Consider the following 18,246-nt stretch of genomic DNA (forward strand, 5'->3'; position numbering starts at 1 on the left):
AGCCGCCAGGGGGCGATGCAGAGACATAAATACATTTGAACGCAGAGCAGGAAGCGGAACCACAGCTTCTGCAAGATGTCGGAGTACGCAGCGACCCAGAAGAGTGCCCTGAAGTTTAAAGGGAAAGCAAACATTTCAGCCGGGAAAAAGTGAGTTTTGAGTCATCTGGTGACTTATGTTAGAGAAAGAGGAAACATTTAAACTGGCAACAATCCTTCCACACCCACTCGTGACTGATTAAACCCCCTGGTGTAGACTAAGCTAACGTTAGCTTGTTTGCTAACCGATAGTATTGTGGATAGTGTATTTAATGGCATTTTGTGAATATTTGTGAATATTTTTGGGGCTAATTCACTTTCCCACCAGATCCCTATATACAATTACGATATTGTAATGATGTATTTTTTTCCGAGTTCCGAATTTCAGTCGTTCCAAGGCAAGGCGATGGCACGAGGACAAACGTAAACAAATATGGCTGACCGCGAGAAGCTGATGTTTATTTGACTTGATGAGACAATTCAACTGTGACCGGTACTTTAACAAAGAAGGGCATAAGGCACTAGTGGGGATCAACGATACATATTTAACTCTAAAAAGTACAACTGGGGATGTGAAAATATGCATTTAATAAAAGCTGTTATTAACATGAACAGTTTACCATAGAACATTCTTAGATTAAGACCAATTAATACTAGGGGTGTAACGGTACACACAAATCTTGGGTCTGTCTGCTTTCGGTACAGTAGAAACCATGAACAGAGTACATTAAACATATTTTTTATTTCAACCCTTGTTAACTTTGGCTGTTTTTCATTCATACGTGGTTTTCAGAAAGTAAAATAACAGTATAAACACTCATAAATAAATAAAAATAGAAAAATAAATATTCAATCATGTACACAGCATGTAGACAGGGGTGCTTGAGCCTGAGCCGCTAGGGGGCGCTGCAGAAAGACAAACCCATATAAACCCAAATCAGCTCGTGGCTGCAACAGCTCTTAGAGGCACTTCAGGTGGCAACTGAAACTGCCACTGATTCCTAAGAGCAGTTGCTGCGATTTTGAGGCAGCTGTAACAGTTGCCACAGCTGCCACCCTGTTTGAGAGTAACTACCACTGTTTGTGACTTATTCCCTGAGATTATACGTAGTGTGGTAACAAAGGCAGCTGCCTGAAACACTTTTGGCAACTGTGATGGCTGCCTCCAAGCAGTGTGACAACAGGTAGCTGCCTCCAAACAGTGTGGCCTCAAAGGCAGCTGCCTCCAAACAGTGTGGCCTCAAAGGCACCTGTCTGCAAACAGTGTGGCCTCAAAGGCAGCTGTCTGCAAACAGTGTAGCATCAAAGGCACCTACAAACAGAGTAGCATCAAAGGCAGTATCTATCGACAATCGAAGTGCCTCTACGAGCAACCGCTGCCATGATTTGAGCTTGCCCTTACTGCGAAGATGTCGGAGTACGCATCGGCCCAGAGGAGTGCACTAAAATTTAAAGACAATGGAAACATTTCAGCTGGGATTAAGTGAGTTTTGAGACATTTGGTTACGTATATTAGAGAAAGAGGATAGGTTCAAACTGGCAACAATACTTCAACACCCACTCATGACTGATTAAAAATAAACCTAGCTAGTTTGCTCTCCTAAGTATTGTGGATATGGCATTTAATGGCATTTTGTGAATGTTTGTGGATGTGGATAGATACTTTATTGTTTTCCAGGGGTAACTTTCAGCATTCAGTAGCACACAGTCAAACACAAGAGCATAAGAATTATAAAAAGTCAAGAATAAAAACACATAATCTGGAGTGAAATTATAGTCTAGCCATCTGAACTCAAACTCACTGTAAATAAATGTGTGCTCATTAAGATATTTAGGTATAAGATAAGAAATGAAGAGCCTGCGTACTGAAACCAAATATGAATACAGATTTAAAGATCAATATTTGAAACAATAAAAAAGTTGTACATTAGATTAACATAGCCTGTAAATTATGGAACAGCAGATGTAAAGTGTATTAAAACAGGGTGCAACAATAAAACGTATAATATCACACTCGATATATAATGATCAAATATATGAATATAAGTACAGACACAAAAGGCAAAAACTGCTGCCTGCTGCTGACCTAAATAATATTAACATATGAACTGAACCTCAGTAACCCTCTATAGTTAGTAGCCTCCACACAGGCAGTTTGTGGACGTGTTTCATTGTCTATCTCAAGCCATGTATCAACTGTCATTTCATGTCTTCTTTCATATCTTCATTTAGGAAGAAGAAGAAGGATAAAGAGAGTAAACTTCGCCTCGAGCAGGCTGTGAACAATTACGAGGAGGAGGGGAAAACCAACAAAGCTCCTGTTGACAAACGGACACCGGCACAAATGGCATTTGACAAGATGCAGGAGAAGAGGGTGAGTTATTGTTGCCTCGCATTAGAGTGAGTTGTATTAGGCAAATAGCAATATAACTAATTCAATAACCCTATGACACTTGTCATGTGTCATTTATTGTGACAAGATGATCCTGTCTGTTGCTATGGACAGTCACAAATAATGACAAATCCAGTACAGCTACAGATAAACTGAAAGTTATGTGCATTTTTCAAATCATTAATTTGGTCTCTGTCTCTCTCTTTCCTTACAGAAAATGGAAAGGATTTTGAACAAGGCTTCTAAGACTCATAAACACAGAGTGGAGGTAAGTCATACATCAGATATTGCAGGGCTCTATTCCGTCCGTCCTGCAAAGCAGCTCAATACTACAAGTTAATTAATTTTGGGCAATCAACATACAGCTGTTTTTATAGATATAAAATATTTAGGTTTGTATCTGTTTCAAGTTGTGCACAAAACGCTCTTATTTATATATATATATATATGACCACATAAGTAAATGTAGCAAAAATGAATTAATCTTCTGTTTCATTTGTCTGCAGGATTTCAATCGCAATCTGGACGCCTTGACCGAGCATTACGATATTCCCAAAGTCAGCTGGACCAAGTAGAAGAGGAGGAAATGTCCTCTCCATTTTGTTTTTTAACTTGTAGAAAAATGTCACACAACCCTCTTTTGGAAATGTATGTTTGTTATTTACTTATGTTATCTATATACAATAAAACTTGATTTTTATGGTATTTTGTTGCTGTCCCTGGTGTATACAATATAGGATTTTTTTTATCTTACACGTTGTACAATATATCCTTGATGACCAAGCATATTGGCTAATGTTTCATTGTGTGTGTGTGGGCAGTGCAAGAAAAATGTCAGAAAGCCAGAAATTATTTTATATAGATTTTCATTTGAACTGACACATTGCACAATTGATACAGGAACTGTAAACCAGATCACGAGGTACAGAAGTCCATGTTTAATTATTTGAGATGGCACAGAGTCAATATGGGAACTGAAGTGAGTGTACAAACTAAAACGAGAGGCACAGTGAGACTTTGAATACCAGAACCAAATAGTGTATTCGCATTGTAAACAGTTGTATCTGTGAAGAGATGGGTGTATGCAAAAGTTATGCATTGCTGACTGACAATTAAATTTAAGACATACAGCTTAATGTGTGCAAATCATTCATAAATAACTAGTACTAATCGATTTACATTGTCTGTCTTTGCATCATTTGTTGCAAAATTTTTGCCAATTGAATAAAACTCAGTTGCTGAGATCTATTAAGGATGTAAGAAAAGGTTTTAGTTCAACCACATTCGATGACAGTGAGCTGAATTAACACGAGTAAGAAGCTGCATCACACAACAGCAGAGGATTTTCAGATTTTATTAAGCACGAGATGTTCAGGTTTTGTGCAGACAGTTCTTTTGATCGGACATAAACACTTCTCCCAGTTGATAGGGTATTTTGTGTGTAGAAGTGTCCTGTGAGTTTCTCTCAAGTTCACTTTGGCCCCAGCATGTCACTTGGCTTCACCCACTGGTCAAACTGCTCCTCGGTCAGGTACCCCAGCTCAACGGCCATAGCCTTCAGCGTGGTGCCCTTCTTGTGAGCCGTCTTGGCGATGGCGGCAGCTTTGTCGTAGCCGATGTGTGGGTTGAGTGCTGTGACCAACATGAGGGACTCATTCATGAGCTTGTTGATCCTCTCGGTGTTGGCCTGGATCCCCACCACGCAGTTGTTGGTGAAGGAGACGGACGCGTTGCCCAGTAGCTGTGCAGAGTTCAGCACGTTCTTGATGATCATGGGTTTGAAGACATTGAGCTCAAAGTGTCCATTGCTGCCTCCGATGGTGACCGCCACATGGTTCCCCATGATCTGGGCCGCGACCATGGTCATGGCCTCGCACTGGGTGGGGTTCACCTTGCCCGGCATGATGCTGCTTCCCGGCTCGTTCTCTGGTAAGATGAGCTCCCCGAGGCCGGAGCGGGGTCCTGACCCCAAGAAGCGGATGTCGTTGGCAATCTTCATCATGCTGACCGCCACAGTGTTCAGGGCTCCGCTCAGCTCCACCAGGGCATCGTGGGCCGCCAGGGCTTCGAACTTGTTGGGAGCCGTCACAAAAGGAAGACCTGTGAGGGAAGCAACGGTGGAGGCCACTTTCTCAGCAAAGCCAATTCGGGTGTTGAGTCCTGTTCCTACTGCTGTGCCACCTGCTGCCAGCTCATACACCCGGGGCATGGCGGACTTGACTCTCGCTATGCTGTACTTGACCTGTTGGACATAACCACTGAACTCTTGTCCCAGTGAGAGCGGCACAGCATCCTGAGTGTGTGTGCGCCCAATCTTGATGATATCTTTGAACTCTTCAGATTTGGCAGCCAGAGCGTCATGGAGAGCCTGCAGGCCGGGCAGCAGGACATGGTGGACCTCTGTGGCCGCAGCTATGTGCATGGCGGTGGGGAAGGTGTCGTTGGAGCTCTGGCTCTTGTTGACGTGGTCGTTGGGGTGGACGGGATCCTTGGAGCCCAGCTTCCCTCCCATGATCTCAATGGCCCTGTTGCTGATCACCTCGTTGACGTTCATGTTGGTCTGGGTTCCAGAGCCAGTCTGCCACACCACCAGAGGGAAATGATCATCCAGCTTACCCGCTGCCACCTCGTCTGCAGCCTGGCAGATCGCATCTGCAATCTGTGGGTTGAGGCCGTAGTCCTTGTTCACCTCAGCAGCAGCTTTCTTCAGGACCCCGAAGGCCTTGATCACTTGGAGGGGCATTCTCTCACTCGGCCCCCCGATCTTAAAGTTCATGGTGGATCTGACAGTCTGGGCTCCGTAGTACTTGTCAGCTGGGACCTGCAGCTCACCGAACGTGTCCTGCTCCACCCGGAACTGTGAGCAGCTCATCCTGGAGGTGCAGAGGAGCCGTCTGGAGTGGACGTGGAGTCTTTGTAAAGCCTGGAGCTTGCAGTTAAACTGCTGGACGCTTCTCAAAGACCGAAACATGGCTTCGCATTAGAGGTGAATGCAGGGGGAGGTCAACGCAGCCGAAAACATGGTCCCCTGTCATTGGACGAGGCGGAAACTGATCGCACATCAGCCAATAGTGGAGCGGCGGAGGCGGGACTTCCGCTCGGGTTGGCGTATCGCGTGGAGACGAACCAGCTGCTCCATCCGGATCCGTGAAGCTTCACACAACATGGCATGACTTCATATCCGCAAGGTAAACAGGGCTCAATCGTCTTGCTGAAGTAAAAGTCGATAACCTTACCTAACTTGTTATTAACTCGAAGAATAAAGTTTAAAAAAATACAGATGTGACATTTCTGACATGGATTTTCTGATATTTACTCAGAAACCCTAATAATAACGCTGATGTGTGTATTTATCAATGTGTGAATGTGTATTAGACTTGGATTGATGTTAAACACGTGGTGGATTTACTGATTAACAGAAAAGACGTAAGTTATGTTTTCATTTTTAAAGCCAAGTTTTACATTCATTTAGAAATTCAATTCAATTCAATTCAATTCAATTCAATTCAATTCAATTCAATTCAATACAATTCAATTCAATTCAATTCAATTCAATTCAATTCAATACAATTCAATTCAGTTCAATTAAATTCAATTAATCCTGCGCAGTAGGCTTCTGCGTAGGAGATGCGCAGTCCACTTCTGCGCAGGAGGTAAATACAATTTAAAAATGTAATTAAAAACTAAAAATTACATTATAAATTTAAAATTTTAAAATAATTTTTTTTTCTAGGACTGCAAAGCAGTACTGAGCTGGCCGAGCACATGCTTTTTGAAGCGTTGCATGCGTTTTGCCTGGAGAAAATAAATAATGACTGAGGAAATATTGACACATAGAGCTGTTCAGGCTTGGGCTCTGATCATGAGACAGAAGTTTGGTGGTCATAGGATAATGCACAGCGCAGTTATGACAACATCGTATCTTTTGGCGAAGGATTAACCTTCCGTACCTCAATGTTTACACGGTTTGAGGAAATTCTAATTTAATTCACTTTACACTCTGATAACAAAGGTCTGCTCCCTCTGATATATGATTTGAATAGATTTTAAATAATTTCAGCCGTTTCGTTGACTTTGAATTGAGAGACAGATTACAACGTCACCATATTTTTGTTTCTAGCAGAGACCTTTATTTTGAAGTGCGAGCTGAGCCTGTCCGTCACCCTGCCGCCGTGCTTACGTCGCCGCCTCTTCTCGAGCTAACGCTAGCGCACTGTTAGCCTGCGAGCTAACCCCATCGTCTCCAGGTCCCGAGTCGACCTGAGAACAGCCGCCGGCGGAGAGACACGGACGGGCCCGCGCAGCCGAACACTGTCCAGAGCCGCAGGCTGCACCGAGGAGCGGGACGATGCCGCACGACTTCCAGCCCGGAGACCTGGTCTTCGCTAAAATGAAGGGATACCCCCACTGGCCAGCCAGGGTGAGCAAGTAGCGTTAGCAGCAGCAGCAGCAGCCGGAGGGGGGTGGGCTGCTGCTGCTGGAGAAGCTTCTCTGTGTATCTGTGTGTCTAACATGGACACCCATCAGAAAACCAGCTGAAGTTCAGACCCCAGCGGGCTGACAGGCTGCGACACAGGCCCGCAGCAGAGCACCAGCAGCGGCTCCTGCATCAGATGCTGTCGGCCTCTTCAGTATGGAAGACGTACAGCAGCAAAGCCAACTGGGAGATTCTGGAAATGACGTTGAGGATCATTTCCCCCTGATAAGAGTGATCGTCTCCATGTCCCCATTTGTTAATCGTGCCCCATCTATAGTGTTCTTCTATGAGTTGATATGAGTATGTGGTGTTTTGTTTACTCCATGTCACCAGTACACGGTACCACCACGTTTAAGTCCTCAGGAGAGTTGTGCATCATTTCCTCTCTGTGGGTTGGTGTTTACCTGAAGGTCTTATTTGTTTACAGATTGAAGATGTGGCTGATGGAGCAGTGAAACCTCCTCCGAATAAAATTCCTATTTTCTTCTTTGGGACACATGAGACGTGAGTACAACATAACAACAACAACAGAACTAAAAATGTTCCAATCAGGCGATGTGGTTAATTATCGTGATAAATATCACATTATTATTGTTTAGCTTCGTTTTAAAGACTGATTTTTGCTGCTGAGTGAAGTTTGTGGGTTTTAAATTGTCTTTCTGTCAGCAAAGCTTGATCAACTCCTGATAAGCAGCTCGAAATGTTACTAATCTTAGGTTGATCAAATGCCTCCTTACTCAATCATGCACAAGCATTATATTGATATTCAATTCAATTCTACATTTCCACAATGTACATTATCTCAAAGCACTTGACGTAGTGAGGTCAGGACCGTAGAATATTACAGAGAACCCCAACAGTTCCCACGGCAAGCAAACACTTTGGTGCCTGTGGAGAGAAAAAAACTATCTTTATTGGAAAGAAACCTGGAGCAGACTCTGCATTGGCCGCCATTTTCCTTGACTAGTTGGTGCGAGAGGATGAAAAATATATGAGAGAGGAGAGGTGGGTGGAAAGGGGCAGAGAAGAGAGAGAGACCCAGAGTAGTTGTGTTATCATTACATAGGAGCACTGTCAGATTGGGTATTACAATAATATGTAGTGGGCTTTTGTAATACTGCTACAATGACAATTATATTGTGATAATTACTGATATTGTTTTATTGCAGAGGCCCAGAACAGAACACAGTATCATCAAAAAGGAAAAGTTAATAGGATTTTTTGAGCTAATACAAGTTATATGACTACAGTTGTCTGAATGGAAATAAATTGCATTTGAAAATTCATTATGTATAGTACATTTGATTTCTTTATAATTTCATAATTCATGGTTGAACGGTCTATTCTAGTTTTAAATTCATGCACTGACTCATCCTGATATCGTCTCAGGAAAACTCAGGTCTCTACTTTTGTCTCCCATCGCTGCTTGATATTCGCCTCTCATTGGCTTTACTCTTCTCTGAAGGTTTCTCTGTTTACCATTGACTCGTGTCGGTGTGAGTCAGCGTGCTGCATGTGTCTGAGAGATGATTTCTCGTGGTCGATCTATCGTCAGACAACATCCCTTTGACACAAGATGGCACCTGCAGTTTATTAATCTTTCACTAGGTGGCACAGTCCACTCTTATAAACTCTCGAGTCAAAATCAAACTCGATGTCAACAGCCTTTTTATTTCAAGATCCCATTGGTTTTAGTTGATCAGTCTTTTCACTTTCTTTGTCTCTTTTTCTCACAGAGCATTCCTTGCAGCGAAGGACCTATTTTCATATGAAAAGTACAGAGAACGCTACGGAAAGCCCAACAAAAGAAAGGGATTCAATGAAGGATTATGGGAGATCCAGAACAATCCACACGCCTCCTACAGTGCCCCGCCTGTAGTAAGTCACCCCAATACCAAACATCTTCCATAATAAGTTGGCATTAACCTGTGCTTAAAAATAGAAATTTGGTGTTTATTGTTTTAGAATTTGGTGTTTAGCATGTTTCCTCTCCACTGTAACTTACGAGTTTCCTCCAATTTCAAGTTCGGACCATCAGCATGTGCTGCTGCCCCAAAGAGTGCAGCTCGGGTCAGTGAAACATCTGTATTAATCTTCTTATCGTGGTTGTTCTGCAGCAGGCCAGCTCATCCGACAGTGAGGGCAACAACGCCGGTGGAGGAAGTGATGAGGATGAGGAGGATGAAGAGGCCCCTGTTCCTCAGAAAGTGGAGTCAGGAAGTGAGGTAGACTCAGACTCTGGAAGTGAAGACCACGGAAAGGGAGGAGGCGGAGGAAGAGGAGCAGCAGCAGCATCAGCCACAGCAGCAGCAGGAGGAGGGGGAGCAGCAGAAGCAGGAGGAGCAGGAGCAGGAGGAGGAGTGAAGAGAAAGCCACCAGCTCCAAAGGTAGTTCTTCAGACATTTTGGTTTCATTAACAAGTAACTCACAGTAGTAACACAGGTCTTGTAACAAAAGCGATGCAGTTAGAATCCTATCAGCAGAACCCTGACTGGGAATCAGGCTTTTTATATACAAATTTAAATGTGAGATAACAAAAAGATTAAATTGGCTTCGTATTTTGTATCAGGAGTTGAGATAACAATGAAAAAAGAACAATAACTTAAGTGATGGATCTCATTTTGACATATAAGGTTGTTTGGCTTAATTAAAAATATTCAATTCATTTATGTTTTTCTATTGCTTGTGTTTTCTGTTTCAGCGGCCTCCTCCTCAGAAGAAGAAGGCTCGAGGTTCTTCCAGTGACCGAGATGTAGCGAGTGGATCCCCCTCCGAATCAGAACCAACGCCCTCAGAGTCAGAATCTGGAAAGAACAGTGACCAGGTAGGTGGTTATACACACACTATATAGGATCATTTTTGTGTTCTTGGAAACTTAACATCCCATGAATGTTCCCTTTATCTTTCCAATAGGATTTTACTCCAGAGAAGAAAGCAGGGGGACGAGGTGGGAAAAAAGCAGGAGGGAGAGTGAAGAAAAAGGTGAACCATTTTTTTATATAGTAAAAGCATGTGGCTTCTTTTGTGAGGGAAGTTCTCGATTTCTTGCCCTTTCTCCTTCTGATCCCACCTTTTCTTTTGCGACATAGCAGAAGGGATCATCTGACTCAGATTCAGGATCAGGATCAGGCTCAGGCTCAGAGAAAAAAGTAGTGGAGAGTGACTCGGAGGACGAGAAACCTCGACCAGCCCTGTCTGGCTCAGAATCCCGGTCCGGCTCAAAGTCTGAGTCAGACTCAGATCCACCTCCTCGGAAAGGCCCACAAGCACGGAAGAAAGGTTCCACAGAGAAGCCTGCACCAAAGCCTCGTGCACGGAAACCCAAACCCCCGCCGGCAAAACGGGCACCTTCATCGTCCTCCAACAGTGACACGTTAGGAAGCTTCCTTTAACCCACTCACGCAGCACAGAGTAATTCACTTATATGAGTCCTAGTGTGGGTTTTAACCGTGTGTAAATGACTCCCTCTTTTGTCACGACAGCGACAGTGAACCCGACCGCATCAGTGAATGGAAGAAAAGAGATGAGGAACGGAGGCGAGAGCAGGAGGACCGCCGGAAAAAAGATGAGGCCGAGGAGCTCCGCCGTCTACGTGAGAGGGAGAAAGAGGAGGATGACAAAAAGAAAAAAGACAAAGACAAGGGTAAAAAGGGGGGCAACAGTGACGACAGCAGCAGCTCAGATGAGGGTGTCGATGAGCACCCGTTGAAGAAGTCCAAGAAACCCCCTCCAGCTCCGATTCCTGCACCCTCCGACTCTGATTCTCCAGCACCATCTGAGGTGCAGTTGCTTAGTGAAAACACGCAGTAATAGAGTTAGAGGTGAGTCTTGGTGCTATTGACATGTGCAACTTCTTGTGCTTTTCTCATCAAAAGGCAAAGAAAGCACCTAAAAAGCCCGACAACCAGAAGAAAGCAAGAATAAAGAAAGAGAAGGAGAGAAAAGAAAGGAAAGATAAGAAAGCCAGACGGTTAGAGGAAAAGTCCAGAACCAGGTGAGTGTTCAATGAAGAACAGGCGAGAGTGTGCGGTCTGACTTAAGATGAAGTTCATTAAAACACAACCCATACACAGAACTCAGAGTTCCTTGTCTTTCTATCAGAGCTAAGCCTGAAAAACCCAGACGCAAACCAGAGAGGCCACCAGAGAAGAAAGTGGAAAAGAAAAAAGGTCTGTGTCTCATACGTTCTCACTCATTTTCACATGTGCTGTTGTTGTTTTGTGCAGCTGACTTTCACGTGTATTTCCTGGAAAACCTGGGTACCATGCAATACACCAAAAGCTCAGGCACTTATTCACTGCCTTTCTGTGTTCATATGCAGAGCAATCACCAGAAGAAAAGCTACAGAAACTCCACACAGACATAAAGTTTGCACTCAAAGTTGACAACCCAGTAAGTGACATCTATGAGCTTGTTTGAAGTTTTTCTATTTTCTGTACGGTATGTCAGTTTGGAATTCAACTTTGATGTGTGTTTTTCTGTGTTTTTCCAGGACATAGATCGGTGTCTACAAGCCCTGGTGGAGCTTGAGGCTGTGCCCGTCACCAGCCAGATCCTCCACAAGAACGCTGAAGTTATTGCCACGTTAAAGAAGGTGCAGTTTACTGTCTATTTGTTTTGGCTGAAGACAGGTGTTGAATTAAAGCAGGTTAATCCACATTTAAAATGGTTTAAGGTGCATTAAAGATGAATTTTACCTGACTTTAATGCACCTTCTCTGTGGTTTGTCTGTGTTCATTCAAAAACAGATGTTCTAATATGGGTGCTGTAATAATCAGGACCATCCTCTATTCAGGCCAGCGAAGTATGTTTCTCATTTCAATTATCCTCCCCATTTTAATGCCTATGGTTTTCATTAATAACAGATCCGGCGGTATAAAGCCAGCGCTGCAGTCATGGAAAAAGCCAGTGACGTGTACAATAAGTTAAAACTTCGCTTTATGGGCAAGTCAGATGTGCCAGGTAAACCTCTAACAGCCGACAAGGATGCAGAAGATGATGATAAGGACCCAGAAGAAGCAGGTCAAAAACAATACAAGCCCATTTTGGATCTACTGGATTCTACATTATGTGGATTTTCTCCCATCCTGCATATTTATACCAATCTGTATCAAATTTGTTTTTTTCTAGACTCCGTTCCAGTGAACGGTGAATCTCAGCAGAAAAAGGACGATATGGAGGTCGAGGCAAAACCGAAATCACCCGCCCAGGAGGAGAATAATGACGCTTCAAGTCCTAATAGGTTAGTGTCACAGCTGAAGTAATATAATGTATTTTTGCTCCCCTTCTTTCAGTCATTCAGTCATTATGACATATACTGCTGAAAGGATATTAAAAAACGGTTTCTTTGGACAATAAAAAGATGGTATTCTGCTCTGGAAAATACCACATTTAGGTTTTAACAGAGCCGTTGCGCATCTTTACTTCGCACTTGGAGTAACAGAGTTTAAGCATATTAATGCGATTGATGTGTGCAGCTTCCATCTTTTAATTGAACTAGTACAGTCGCTGCTCTTAACTTGCCTGTTGTTTGCTTGGCCTGTGGTACTGCTGGTTGCTGTTTTCTTTATGAAACTGTGAAAGTGGCATGCAGTAATTAAGCTGCGGCAAATTAACACATGCTGCTGGACCCTGCAGAACTCTGAAGCCACCGCTGCTCCACAAAGAGCTGTTCACCTGCTTATACCATAAAGTTCAGTGAAGCTCGACTCAGTACTGTCCGCCGACTTAATCAAAGTTTATTAATATTGAATGGATGAAATGTCCACATCACACCAACATTTGACACTTCTCGTGATATGCTAACCATAGTCAGACAGAATTCTTAGATGAAATAGATAATAAATGTGATCCAAGCACAGTTGCAGTGGTGACTGACTGTGCTTCATCTGTAGACGGAGCCCAAGCAGCCCTCCTGACCACCAGACACTCAGCTATGAAGAAGCAGACAACTCCATCTCTGCAGAGGCAGAACCACCTACTGTCGAAAGCTGAAAGACCCTGAACCACCACTGCAGGGGACCAAGCAACTAAAAGAAGGCGGTGGTCCCTTTGTTTGGCATCGTACAGTGCTCCTAGCTCAACAACATCGAAAACACACACCCAGCATCTCCGACAGTTTCTGTTACATCAAAGTTGATATGTTGGACATTTTGTACTATAATGAAATCAAGCTAGAACGCCCTGTTGGTCACTCCCTTTGGTCCATTATTTATCCCAGCACAACAGGAAAGCTTATTTGTGTGATAGTTTGTGGCGTGGTGTGAAACCCCTTTTTTGTTTCTTAAATGTACGTTTCTTTTTATACAACACTTGGCCCGTCCTGGATCCTCAACCTGAACCCCTGCTCTCCTGGCCACCTCGTTCTTTGTACCACATGAACTCTTACTTTGGTCTTTCATACCGTATGTATATTGAATGATTACATTTTTAGCACTTGTAACCAGAACTTAGGCTGGGGTAGTGTGAGATCAGACTTTAAATGATTCTTTGCGGGGACATTGGGTGGAGATGGAGCCATGCTTTGAGGATTTTGTGCAGCCCTTAAACTTGTTGGCTTCATTTTTTTTTTTATAAAGCCTACGAAACATCATCAACGCCTCCTGTCTATGTGTATGACATTGTGAGAGTGGTGAAGAACTAATTGTGAGTCTTTTTATTATGTTTTTTCAGTATTTTTTTAATTATCTGGTTTTGATCCAGTTAATCCAGTCTTGACAAGTTGTGTCACAGTGAAACTGAACCTGAAGCCATGAGCTGAGTCTCTTAAATCTGTTTTCCGACTGAGGTCCACCTACTTTTTTTAAATGCCTCGTTTTCAAATACTTACATCTACACTTTTGTCTAAAACAATAACTGCTGCGGAGTTACACACCTTGCACTCTCATCTCCCTGTAGTATCTGCGTTCAGTAACTTGCATAATAATAAACGGTATAAATGTACAGGTCGAAAAACTGCCTTTTTAAGCAGTCGTGATCTCATGTAGCTGCAGTTTATTTTGACATTTCCCCATCATATGCATACAACAGGTGTTTTTAGTGCTATATAAATTGGTAAAGCATTTCTATCACTTAGTTGAGACTTGAATAAAAATCTCAGCATGGCTTTTGTTTCTATCTCATTTCTTGGTGTTTAAGAAAAACTGCTTCTAATTATGTTTCTTTTCCAGCTGCAGCATCACGTATAGTGATTATTGGTTGGTTGGTGGTTTTGTGCAATATAGCATAATAGTTCACATACTCCAAATGTCATGGCACTCATTCAAATTAGTTATAAGGGCTGGGCAATAAAACAAAATCAATAACTGTCTTAACATAATTTTTAAAACCATACCTTCTCCCAGGAGCTTAAATCAGTGTTTAGATTCAAAATAAAAACTAAGGTGCGATAATTATAATTATCGATAGATCGACTGATAAGAACATTCTTATCTTGTTATAAGTTTTGGTAGTTACCTGCCATTTATTACTATGTATTTTATATTTTCTTACTATAGATTGTATTACTACATTTGAAATGAACAGTGAGGTTACAGTTTTCAGATTCAGGGGCTCCAGACCTTTAACTCAGCTCAGCACAAATGACTTTGCAGGGCCGGCCCTGGCAATGTTGGCACCCTAGGCGAGATTTCAAATTGGCGCCCCCCAACGTACACACGCAAACTGTCATGCATCCACAATAACTTTTGAACTGTATACAGATGCATACACAGGCGGACAAAATTGTATGCTATAAAAAAACAATAAAAATATATAACAAAAAATATAAAGAGTCTAAAATCAGCTGTACTGATAGCATATGTCATTTCGACAAAAATAAACATTAATGATGTCCACAATCGGGGTGATTCTTACCTCTATATTGTTCTGTCTTCTCCTCCTCTACTTTGCGGTGCTTTCTGAATTGTGCACCTGATAATTTAATCTTTTTTTGATTCATCTTTGACTCTAACCGCAGTCTGTCTGCGCAGCGTGTCTGTTCACACAGGGAGCCATCCAGCAGGATGTTTTAGATGCTGGCTTGCCTGTCCACGGAGCCACGGATGGTGACATCAGCAAATGTCCCTACTATGCTGCCAAAATGAGTAGGTTTTTATACTTCTCTTTGTATGCATCATGCTGCTATGAGGAACTGTTGTGAGGTTGTTGTTGTTAAGGTTTGTTTTTCTCTTTTTTTGCATCCAGCGGCGTCGGGTGGAACAGCATATGCCAGTCAACTCGCCATGGCCGTACTCCGACACCCAACGGGACAGGTTCTGTTTGCGACTTAGATTGCTGCTCTGGCTGGATTCGCTTCATGGTATCTGATGTGATCCTGCCTCCAGCCTGAGAGAGGGAGAGAGGGAGAGGGAAGATGCATTCTCGTTTCTCAAGTTCCTGCTGCAGAAAGATGGCAATATACAGTCCCTGACAAAAGTCTTGTCACTTATCCATTTTGTAGAAACAACACCTTATAACCTGACTTTTAATTAATCCATTGGTTTTAGAAATAGCTCATATGAAAGCTAAAACCCTCCCAAAGTATGTTTAATATACTAAAATAAATTTGCTTCACTGAAGAAGGATTGATCATTTAATGAACACAGAAAGGTCAGATTTTGGCAAGACAAAAGTTTTGTCGCCTACAGAGAGTAATGTGAAAATTGAACAAATAATTTACTTCAAATACAAAAATATGTTGCATAACATCAGTGAATTAAGTAGTGGTGCTGTGAGATCCATATTTAATATCTTGTATGACTTCCATGATCCGAGATTCCATGGTGAATCTCGGATCCATGCGGGCTCCAGTAGGTCTCCTGCAATATTTGCGGCGGGTGTGATGTAATTCAACCGAAGATTCGTCTGAGAAATCCACCTTCTGCCACTCTTCAAGCGTCCATCCTTTTAGGAGGCTGTGGGCCTTGGCAAATGCCACACGGTTTTTTTAATTGCCTTTTGTTTCGTGCTGGTTTCTGGGCACTGATTCGACCATGGAAGCTATTTCGAGACAGAATTCTACAAACTGTCCTTGTTGACACAGGGACTTGAGGTGACCAGGCCTGGTGGAGCTCTGCTGCAGTGGGAAAGGGACTGGCCTTGGATTTTCGTGCCAACAAACGGTCCTCCCGAGCAGTTGTCTTGCGGGGTCTGCCGGGACTGAGCTTGTAAAAAACATCTCCAGTCTCTTCAAATCTTTTTCTTATTCTTTGTACTTGACGCTGAGACACATTGAAGGTGTCAGGCACCTCAGCAGTGGATCTGGTCTTCAGCCTCTTGATAATCAACTCTTTGGTCTCAGGGTGAATCTTAGGCATGTTGTCAGAGGTCAAGTTGCAGTTGATGTGAAGGTCGGGTGTGCTGGGGTTCTTTTTATACACACCCACTAATTGATTGATCAATTATTGATCACAGGTGAGGCTGTTATCTAGGATTGGGTGCATCATATGACAAGGCGACAAGACTTTTGTCTTTGCAAAAACGGACTCAGTGGGCTTTACCAAGCTGTGAACGTTAGAATGCTTTTCAGAAGTTTCATTTGGCACCAAAACATTATTTCAAAAGCTGTTAGGATTGAAATTAGCCATTTCTTGTAAAAAAAAAAAAAAAATTGATTACAAATATATTTGAGGGGCACTTAAGGTCAACTTGTACCCAAGCGACAAGACTTTTGTCTGGGACTGTAGTATGTTGGACATGGAATGCCTGATATACCCCTGTAGTGTCCATGTTTAATTCATTTTCATGCTAGTGTTTTTTTTTTAAATGCTATAAGTGTTTTTGGAAATACAGAAGGGACACATACTTGAATTTCAGGGACGCAGGTTGAGTAAAACTTATTGTTATGTGGGGAGGACTTATTTGTGTTGGTTTTGAATTCTCTTGCATTTTCATTAACCACAGTTCTTATATCCCTTTGTGTGTCTAACTGAACAGAGCTTTATTAGTAACTGAAGAGATAGAGTAACCTTCATGGTATGAGAGGGAAAATCCAGTAGTATGTCCTGCTGTTAACGGTGAAATGAAACTCCCTTTTTTTTTCTGTTCATGCTGAAATAAAGTGAATTCACTTGGTCTGATGTTTTCGATCACGTCTTTATAAAACACCTCATTGGCTTCATACTACAAACCCTGTGGGGAGGGAAAATGTTTTTTGAGAGAGGATTCCAGATTCATTCACTAGACTGGCACTCAGTAGAGCTCAACAGAGCTGTACAGGTTCATCTCTGATCCATGCAGCTTCCTTCTACCAAGTTTTGTGGTTATTGGTCCAGTAGTTTATTACATGTTGACTGACAAATCAGAGGTGAAAACATAACCTCCTTAGCAGAGGTAATAAAACCTCCACACATTTATCAAGGAAATGTCACCAACATTATTAATAATAAGAAACACAACAGGAAATTAAAAGTAGAATGAAATGTTTCTAGAATATCTAAAAATTTGAAGGGTCGTTTTCTGTTGGTCGACTTATCAATTGATTTATTAAAAGCTAATTTTCCCTTGCTACTTAGTCTATAGGGTTTTTATATTGTGTTTTATTTGACATTGTATATATTGGTTTATTATGGTCGTGCACTGGTTGCTGGTTGTACATCAAATTGCCCTTGAAGGATGATAAAGTTTTTCTTTTATGGACAGCTTTAGTTAATCACAAGCTGCACAAACCAAGCAAGAGCAGCAGAGGAACCCAGCAGCCAGCAGGGGGCAGCCTCAGGACATCACATGGAAACAAGCAGCAGCAGACTGTGATTCTTGTAAGGCGTCAGAAGACAAGTTTAGAAACTACTGGGTAATAACCCAGTCTAACAATAGGTTTTAAAAGTATGTTAAATCCTCCAGTATGTAAAATCCAAAAATATAAAAGTACCTTTTAAGTAAGATAGTAAAGTAGAAAACATTTTTTCTGAAGTGTGTATAGAATGACACGGACACACACACACAATAATTTGTCCATCTTCTTACGGTGCTTAGTTCGTTAAGGGAGTCAGCAGGCGCTTTAGCCTATTGGGTAGAGTGGGCTTGATTCCCGATCTTTCTTATCTTCGTGCCGGCAATATACTGAACTCTTAAAATTGGCAGGATTTCAATCGCCTATTAATTGCCAAATATATTACACTATGTAAATTTAAATTAATTAAATAGAAAATAGAAAAATTAAATTAAATTAAATTAAATTAATTAAAAAAAACTGCGCGCGCAATTCATGTGCAATGGGCTTCTGCGCAATATGTGCGCAATGGGCTTCTGCGCAGGATGTGCGCAATTGGCTTCTGCGAAGGATGTGCGCGCGCATTTTTTTTAAAAAATTGAAAAATTTAATTTAATTTAATTTTTTTATTTAATTTAATTTTTATATA

The 18,246-nt window shown here is 42.1% G+C and overlaps 3 protein-coding genes across 4 annotated transcripts; 2 read left to right on the top strand and 1 right to left on the bottom strand.

Moving 5' to 3' along the window:
* Positions 1-39: 39 nt before the first annotated feature.
* fam32a (family with sequence similarity 32 member A) lies at positions 40-3,135 on the top strand. Its single transcript, XM_061077420.1, has 4 exons — positions 40-149; positions 2,271-2,412; positions 2,645-2,698; positions 2,937-3,135. Exons 1-4 carry the CDS (start codon positions 76-78, stop codon positions 3,003-3,005), a joined length of 339 nt encoding a protein of 112 aa, XP_060933403.1. The 5' UTR covers positions 40-75; the 3' UTR covers positions 3,006-3,135.
* A 144-nt stretch (positions 3,136-3,279) lies between these two features.
* LOC133010014 (fumarate hydratase, mitochondrial-like) lies at positions 3,280-5,428 on the bottom strand. Its single transcript, XM_061077419.1, has one exon. The coding sequence runs from the start codon at positions 5,399-5,401 to the stop codon at positions 3,902-3,904; it is 1,500 nt and encodes a 499-aa protein (XP_060933402.1). The 5' UTR covers positions 5,402-5,428; the 3' UTR covers positions 3,280-3,901.
* A 1,213-nt stretch (positions 5,429-6,641) lies between these two features.
* On the top strand, positions 6,642-14,011 carry hdgfl2 (HDGF like 2). 2 transcript variants are annotated; one of them, XM_061077416.1, is made up of 15 exons: positions 6,642-6,850; positions 7,335-7,411; positions 8,644-8,785; positions 9,025-9,294; positions 9,609-9,731; positions 9,821-9,889; positions 9,997-10,280; positions 10,390-10,687; positions 10,783-10,901; positions 11,009-11,076; positions 11,229-11,299; positions 11,400-11,501; positions 11,773-11,929; positions 12,038-12,149; positions 12,802-14,011. In XM_061077416.1, the coding sequence occupies exons 1-15, from the start codon at positions 6,779-6,781 to the stop codon at positions 12,899-12,901; spliced, it is 2,064 nt and encodes a 687-aa protein (XP_060933399.1). In that variant the 5' UTR covers positions 6,642-6,778; the 3' UTR covers positions 12,902-14,011. The 2 variants fall into 2 exon arrangements, with proteins under 2 accessions (XP_060933399.1, XP_060933401.1); XM_061077418.1 differs by having other exon boundaries at positions 10,000-10,280.
* The last annotated feature ends 4,235 nt before the right edge of the window (positions 14,012-18,246 follow it).

This window comes from Limanda limanda, chromosome 9 (assembly GCF_963576545.1).
Source record: "Limanda limanda chromosome 9, fLimLim1.1, whole genome shotgun sequence".
Lineage (NCBI taxonomy): Eukaryota > Metazoa > Chordata > Actinopteri > Pleuronectiformes > Pleuronectidae > Limanda > Limanda limanda.

Bases quoted from the DNA above. Each gene is read 5' to 3' on its own strand.
- fam32a (XM_061077420.1), top strand. From the start codon at position 76: ATGTCGGAGTACGCAGCGACCCAGAAGAGTGCCCTGAAGTTTAAAGGG. The intron at 2,413-2,644 runs GTGAGTTATTGT...CTTTCCTTACAG, and splicing joins ACAAGATGCAGGAGAAGAGG to AAAATGGAAAGGATTTTGAA. The intron at 2,699-2,936 runs GTAAGTCATACA...ATTTGTCTGCAG, and splicing joins CTCATAAACACAGAGTGGAG to GATTTCAATCGCAATCTGGA.
- LOC133010014 (XM_061077419.1), bottom strand. From the start codon at position 5,401: ATGTTTCGGTCTTTGAGAAGCGTCCAGCAGTTTAACTGCAAGCTCCAG.
- hdgfl2 (XM_061077416.1), top strand. From the start codon at position 6,779: ATGCCGCACGACTTCCAGCCCGGAGACCTGGTCTTCGCTAAAATGAAG. The intron at 11,077-11,228 runs GTCTGTGTCTCA...GTTCATATGCAG, and splicing joins GAAAGTGGAAAAGAAAAAAG to AGCAATCACCAGAAGAAAAG. The intron at 11,502-11,772 runs GTGCAGTTTACT...CATTAATAACAG, and splicing joins TTATTGCCACGTTAAAGAAG to ATCCGGCGGTATAAAGCCAG.